The sequence below is a fragment of the Cyprinodon variegatus genome, unplaced genomic scaffold (assembly GCF_000732505.1).
Source record: "Cyprinodon variegatus isolate N-32 unplaced genomic scaffold, C_variegatus-1.0 Scaffold385, whole genome shotgun sequence".
NCBI lineage: Eukaryota > Metazoa > Chordata > Actinopteri > Cyprinodontiformes > Cyprinodontidae > Cyprinodon > Cyprinodon variegatus.
This window is the reverse complement of record NW_015150838.1, coordinates 1,519-8,961: the sequence shown is the minus strand read 5'-3', so window position 1 is coordinate 8,961 and position 7,443 is coordinate 1,519. Positions and strand designations below refer to the sequence as shown.

At 39.2% G+C, this 7,443-nt stretch overlaps 1 protein-coding gene across 1 annotated transcript; it reads right to left on the bottom strand.

Annotated features, from left to right (window-relative positions):
* On the bottom strand, positions 1-6,144 carry LOC107092560 (ras-related protein Rap-2c). The gene is made up of 3 exons (XM_015387101.1): positions 5,234-6,144; positions 1,659-1,944; positions 1-1,160 (listed from the first exon to the last, which is right to left on the bottom strand). The coding sequence occupies exons 1-2, from the start codon at positions 5,504-5,506 to the stop codon at positions 1,666-1,668; spliced, it is 552 nt and encodes a 183-aa protein (XP_015242587.1). The 5' UTR covers positions 5,507-6,144; the 3' UTR covers positions 1-1,160; positions 1,659-1,665.
* Positions 6,145-7,443: the final 1,299 nt, after the last annotated feature.

Below are 7,443 nucleotides of genomic sequence, written 5' to 3'. Positions count from 1 at the left end.
TTGTGTCTCATTTAAAGATAATACTTTATCTGTGTCCACAAAATCTTAAGTTCCAGCATGTTTATTTTCAAATAGTTACAGTTTATCTTTGAGAAAAAAAGAAACAAAAAACAATGACAGCTGGGGGGGAATTTAAGGCTCTGTTAAATTCTCTGCTTAAAAATAACAAGAAAAAAATATCCTGAAAACTCACAATAAAAGCAGAGTCTAGTATAAAATGAAGCTTAGAATTGGCTACCCATGTCATGTTTTAATAAATATGTTACTGTAATAAAAAGAAAAGTACAAAAGTTAAAAGTAGATGAGCTGTGCCAGAACTTTCACCGGACCACACGGCGGCGGGGATTTACATGTCAGGAATTTAAAGCGACGCGCGTTTCTCGTCTCGGGAGTGTTGGCAGACTTTGGTCGTTCCGAAAACCTGAAAGGAGGTTTAAAACGAAAAAATAAAGTAGAAACGGAAGACCTGCGTCTTTTAGAGACTTCGGGCTAGAAGCAGAAACATAATGGCTCATTGAGACATGTTCACTTTGGAGCAGGGCTGTTTTTTTTAGTTACTTCAGGTCACAGAGATGACGATACTGAACTGTCCCTAAAGTAAATATTACCAGTGTGTCCATTTTCAAAAAGGTCTATAAGACTACAAAGACATACCTTGATGAGGTTTAGAAAAAACACTCAGGCTGAAAGTTTTAAAAGACGATGATCCGCACGCCCGAGCAGCACACTGGTTTAAGTATGCATGCTTAAAAAAAGAAAGAAAATCTAAATGTTCCATTATAATGAAATACTTTATCAAATCCCAAATTTTAGACATGACACAAGTAATATTAAAGAATATAATAGTGATTAAAGCAGCCTTAAAAAGATGCTGCAACCTCACAAAACACTTCTGCTTAGTATGTAAGGAAAACCTCCATCTATAAGGACAAAAGTAAAATATTAAAAATAATAAGACAGGAATTCACAGAGGGCTGCTCTGCCGAGCCAGTTCGTATGACTGCTTTCAGGTTCGTTGAGAAGGCCGTAGAGGTTGCAGCAGAAGCATCGTCCAACACTTATCAAAAATAGGTCTCTCCCGTCTCTGGGACAGAGCGGTTACCTGATGCGGTAAGTTTCTTTTTCACAACGTCAGGTTATCCTCGGGGGCTTTAAAACGCCTGCAGGGATCGAAAAATATGATTTCTGGTTAAAATAAATAAAAGCAGAATAAATGAAATGATAGCAGCAGATGCAACAGGTTTAAAGAGGGGCTTGTGGGGCAGCTGGAAATAGAAACTACAATGAACTTCCTGTTTTGAACTCTCAGGATGTGATGCTTTCCTCTTGCTGCCTTCTCCTTCATTGCTCTCTGCTCTTTTCCTCCCTGCTCAAATAAGCTGTGTCCTCATTTCAAAATACATTCAGCAGTCTTATCATAACAAGCCCAACCAACGGTCTGCAGCACCACCCACTCCCCTCTCTCTCTGCTTCCAACCAAGCCTCTCCATGCTCTCACACTACATTTGTGCAAGCTGCGTGTCATTTTTTCCCCTCAGCCCGTGAAGTGCTTTACACAGGCACTGCAGGAACATTTTAACACTTTCTGTCAAAAAAGAAAAAAAAAAGAAATCAGTGAGGAGCCAACTGTGTTGTACTGGACGCCTCCTCCCCCCTACCTCTTCCTCACTGCACCACGCAGGCTGTGCAGCACTGCTCCTGCTTCTCCGGCAGCGTGGAGTAGTTCATCTGTCGGACGATCTCTGCGAAAAGCTCGTCCACCATCGTCTTGCTCTTGGCGGATGTCTCGATGAAAGGGCAGCCCCACTCCTGAGCCAGGGCTCGCCCGTCTGAGCCGGCGACCTCGCGCTCCGACTCCAGGTCCACCTTGTTGCCGACCAGGATCAACGGCACCTTCTCGAAGCGCTTCACTCGCACTATTTGGTCTCGCATCGGTCTGATATCCTGGAAGACAGGGCATGGTTAGGAATAGAGCATATATCCTAAAATTATAAATACGACTCGTTTGCTCCACCATTATCAATTATCACCTTACACCAGTACTCCATCTGTTTTAAGAGGAAGTTAAGCTTATCTTATACAGCATTTCACCGATTTCAAAAAGCGCCTTACAAGAAATACTTGAGTACATTAGTCATGCACACTAAGGAATGTGCTATCATTTATGTAATCGTTTCACAAATACGCATCTTGAAAACATTCAAATAACAAAGCCACCTCTCCAGAATACTTCATTACACTCCATTCATATCCCATTCACTGGGATGGATAAATATGAGCAGACAGGGATATAAAAGGGCTGGGAATGAGAGAGATTAGGGTGGTAGGCATAAGGACTAGAAGGAATGAGGAAGTCTGGATGGGGATGAACGGGTGTGGATAAAGAAAACAAAGCATGTAGATTATTCAGTACTGTTATTTTTGATCTATGTATAGATCAACCACAGGATGTGCTGTGAGGCACTTTGAGTTTCTTAAGAGCTCAATAAATGGATTGTAGAATTGAAAAAAAAAAAATAAAATAGACAAACCTTTAATGACTTTATTTACTGCAGGATTCTAAACTATGACATCAATCAGACAACCTGCAACACATTTTTCTTCCATTTGTCACAATCCAAAGTAGAGATGAACCAAATATACAACCAGACCTATATTTTTTTTCTGTTGCATCAGCATTGCAGATCAACCAACACAATCAGTCTAACCTAATGCAGATTTTTGATGATTTTTTTGGATTCTTTAGGCTGATATTACATTTCCGAAGAATGAAGAAAGCAAATAAAATACAGCAGATGAAGGGGGCAGCAAGAGGTGATTATGAATATCAAGGCAAGGCTGCTAATTCGTGGTAATGAATAGGTTAGCGCAAAAAAATATCTATCTGGCCAATGTATCCGCCTATCTCTAATAGAATCGGTTGATTAATCGCTAAAACCGATTGATTTTTTTTTTTTTTTTTGTGGTTTCATTTTTGGAAAAGCTGGATTTATTTATTCTAATAGTCTCCTTGTCCTTACATAGCTTAGAGCGACATCGGTTCATCACTTTTTGTTCTTGGATGTGTACTTATCGCTGATAAACCTGCTAAATGTGTAATACCACCAGCCGCTAACATTTAGTTTATTGTATTTGCATTGTTTGTTGTGAACCATGATTATTTTACAAACATATTTCTCAGTTTGTCATTTAAATTAAGGTCACCTCAAAGAGGGGATGATTGAGACAAAGCTGGGGGTTTTTTCAAGGAAGTACAGGGCATTTGCTATTTCTAATTATGAATTTAAGTGAGAAAAAACAAAATGAAAACAAAAAACGCTTAACTGGACTCTGTAGGAAAATATATAAAAAGGAGGTTAGCCAAAGCAACCATTCCTTGAGATCCTGTAAAGTGCACAGTTTGCCGCCGCCTCCATTTGCTGTCATTTCTAAACATGTTTTGTTTTATTTGTAAATAAATGTTTTGTTTTTTTTTTAAATGAGAAATTTGTAATTCTTTCTCCTTAATTTGGTTATTTTATCATGTAAATAGAAGGGGGGAAAAAAGCAGATACTAAGGCTCTGTTTAGTTACTGTCAAAATGATGGGGATCGCATTTGGATATAAAATATATATTGGTTGAGTTCTATCGCAAAGGACAAAGAATGGTAATTGCCCAATATTTAAAACATCAGATATTTAGCTTTATTATTGTTTTTCCTAACTTCCTACATGACTCAGAATGTGACCTGAAGGCAAACGACATGTCAGATTTTGAGTTCAGAAGCGTCTCTGTCATCAGAGCTATTTGCATTCAGAAACCAAGTAGAGTGTAACCATTACTCCGAGGCTGATTTCTTTAGGATTAGTTCAGCACGTTGGAGAAGGTTGGTACAAAATGCCAATATTAAAAGGAAAGAAGAAGAAGGTGTGAGCACATGGACCAGCTCCTGGTTAAAGCTCCTGGATCAGATAACAACAGCTTTAATCGTCTTGGTAAAAAAAGATCCTAAAAACTAAAACTTTTTAAAAATGACTTAGCTTTTTTGTACAATCAATAAGTACCATAATCATTTCTTTGCTTAGTAACTTCTATTGCCCTAAACATAAATACTCTATAAGAGTGATAGACTACAGCTTTCTGATAAAAGTTTTATCTTTTGATAAGTTTTACACATTAATCACACTGAATATAAATATGTTTAAAAGTATGCTAAAACGAAGAGCTGTAAAATTAGACACATTTACTGGGGGGAAGCCAAGATGCATTTTTTAAATATGACAGAAATTAATTCAGGACATTCAATTTACATTTTTATTCTACACAATCCTCCACGTATTACACTAATTTTTCACAGATAAGACAAAGGTGCTGGTGAAAAAACAAAAGAAAAGTTTGGAAACAAGGTCCAGTGGATTGTTTTTAATTTTCTCTTTCTTTTTCTTTTTTTTTTTTGGAATGACTAATACCTGGATGACATATTTCACTCCATTTTGGGAAATACATCCCTGGAATAATATGCCAGTATGAGAAATAATTCAAAAAGCTTCCTGGATGGGAAGCGAAACGTCTTCAAACTTGGAAACAAAATCCAGTGGATTGTTTTTAATTTTCTTTTTTTTTTTTTTTTTTTGTTAGGCCAAGGTTAACCCATTCGGGCTTATTTCCAAGGGGTTTTAAAAAAATAAAATAAATCTGCAAGTATGCACTCACATATATTAGTGGCTTATCCAAATCATCATGAAAATGTATTGATTGATCAGTTAAATTACTATAATAATATTAATACAGTGTTTCTGACGTCATGTTTTTTTTTATCAGTATTTGTGGGGTTTTTGCACTGCGCAGCAAATAGACCTGTAACTAAAAATGTAGATTGTTATTAATCTCCTTTGCAATGAATATAAAAAAAGTTTCAGTTGGGAAAAGTTTAAAATCCACATCCTCATTCCCTAATCTGGATAAACTAATTTGTAACAGGTTAACATCGGGACAAAAAATAAAATAAAATCAGAATAACCTGAGTGTGCATTAAAGAAATATCAGTAATTGGTATTGGCCAGAGAAGATATGTGCATGGATGAAACTCTTGTGATTCATTATATTTAGGCAGGGGCTCATTCAGGCTTAAAAAAAAACAACAACTTTGTTTTATATTTTGCACATTTAACCCCACAATTCCCAATAATGGCGCCTGCAAATGTTTAATATGACGGTGAGTGTTGAGAAGCAGCACAGATGGGCTGTAGGTACCTGAAAGGACTGCTGGTTGACCAGGCTGTAGACCAGGATGAAACCCTGGCCGTTTTTAATGTACAGGTCTCTCATGGAGGCGAACTGCTCCGTCCCCGCCGTGTCCAAGATCTCCAGCACGGAGGGCGACGAGTCCACCTCGATCTCCTTCCGGTAGAAGTCCTCGATGGTCGGGTCGTACTTCTCGATGAAGGTGCCGGTGACAAACTGCACGGTGAGCGCGGACTTCCCGACGCCGCCGCTGCCCAGCACGACAACTTTGTATTCTTTCATTGGGGCGGTGGAGGCTGGCTAACGGCGCAGCTATACTCGCTCCATAAACACCGAGCAGGCCTGAAGGAAACGCGGACAAGTAAAGCGGAATAAAAACAAACCCCGTAACTTACAGAAACCCCGCTCCGATAGTCATATTTTGTGTTTTTTTCTGTCTCTCTTTCTCTGGGCCTGCGCGCGACTCAAAGTTGATGTCGGTTAACTCCGATGTTAGCTCACGGTGAAGCTAGCTCCTGTCTGGCTGACTTCCAGCTGAGCCATCCCGGAGCTTCACAGCCGATCCGACGCACCGCAGGTCGGCCTGGACTTCCTGGAGAACCCGCCGCCTACCTACAGACAGCGAGTCACGGTGATCCACATTTAACCTCCTCTAACCACGGCATGCCACTTTGCTCACCCACACATCAGCCCTCCGCTATAGCAGAGCCGCTTATGTCCGGGGCCTGGTTCTGGTTCCGGACCGGCCCGCCGAATGGGCAGCCGCGCCTCCTACAAATTATACAGTTTTCCAACGGTCCATCGGCGACAAATTCGTAGCTTGTTCGGTCTTTGTTAGACTCAGAGTGGAGCAGTTTTACCAGCAGGAGGAAAATCTTTTTCCTCCAACTGGTTTCTTGACGCCAACAGTGTACTTCCGCATCGAGGCAGCCTTTCACAATAAAAGCCTCTGCAGGGCTCAGTACTTTTTTTTTTTTACGGAAGTTGGAGCTCAGATTTGGGAATGACGTCACTGATGGGATATTTTCAATGCAGTTTATTTCTATAGCGCCAATTCACAACATATCCCTTAGCAAAAAATAGTTTATTTAAGTATACTAAAAGTGCACTAATTTCATACTTAAAATCAGCCAGTGCACTTAAGAATTTACTTATTCTAAACTAGAAAGATGGAGCTCTGACAGAGAGACCATGGAGTTCTGGTGACCAATGCCATCCTACCCTAATCGCTCACTTTAGATGGCTTGCTAGTTCCAAGTAGGATCCTAATGGTTCTAAACTTTTTCGATTTACAAACAATACAGTGCACTACACTCATTCAGACCTCAAAAGCAACAGAACATTTTATATATCCTCCTGATTTGTCTCTGCCTCAGAGGTCTACAGATAATTCTCTTGACTTATACTTGGCCCTCCATTTAAAGGCATTGCAGAGGATTTTCTAAAATTTTTTTAAAAGACCCGCCCTCTCCACTTAAAAAAATATGCACGTGCACCCTGTACAAGCTCCTGTGGGAGAGCACCTAATAAATGCCTTTTAAATGTGTTTAATTGCAGATTTTCGCACCCATTAACCACTCTTGATTTTTCAAATTCTTTTAGGGTTTTAGAAACTCTTAAGGCTTTTGAATAACAGTCATCAAGGTTCACCATTACTAATAAGTTTAATGTTTCATGCATTTTATCTTTACTTGCTTTTGTTTTCCTTCTATTTTATTGGTTAATTCATGTACAGCTGTAATTGTCTTTATATTGAATATTGCTATACAAATAAACTTGCCCTGTATTGCTTTAACCCTTGGAAACAAATCTGGCTCATTACAAATACAGGTAAATCAAAGATGGCTAAAATGTTGATACAGTAATGTAAAAATCAGATAATACGCATGTAGAGCAAACAGTTTACGATTGAAAACCAAAAACTCAGACAGGATTACCATGTGTCGTTTTATTTAAGGTCAAACAGAAACAGCAGAACTGATTATAGGCACATATTAACTCTTAATACCTATACAGTGCAAATTAATTTGCGTGGAGCACAGTAGCACATACAAGTACCACAAGCAGAAAGCTGAATGAAATGATCGATGATTTAGGAGCAGCAGTTCGTCCCTCCTAAAGCGTCCGAGAATGATTTTCTTATGGCTTAGTCCTCAACAGCTTTAGGCCTTTTTCATCTCAGATAGGCCGACACTCAGTCTGTGATTGCTGCACTCAAC

Bases quoted from the DNA above. Each gene is read 5' to 3' on its own strand.
- LOC107092560 (XM_015387101.1), bottom strand. From the start codon at position 5,506: ATGAAAGAATACAAAGTTGTCGTGCTGGGCAGCGGCGGCGTCGGGAAG. The intron at 1,945-5,233 runs GTACCTACAGCC...CCTGTCTTCCAG, and splicing joins TCAACCAGCAGTCCTTTCAG to GATATCAGACCGATGCGAGA.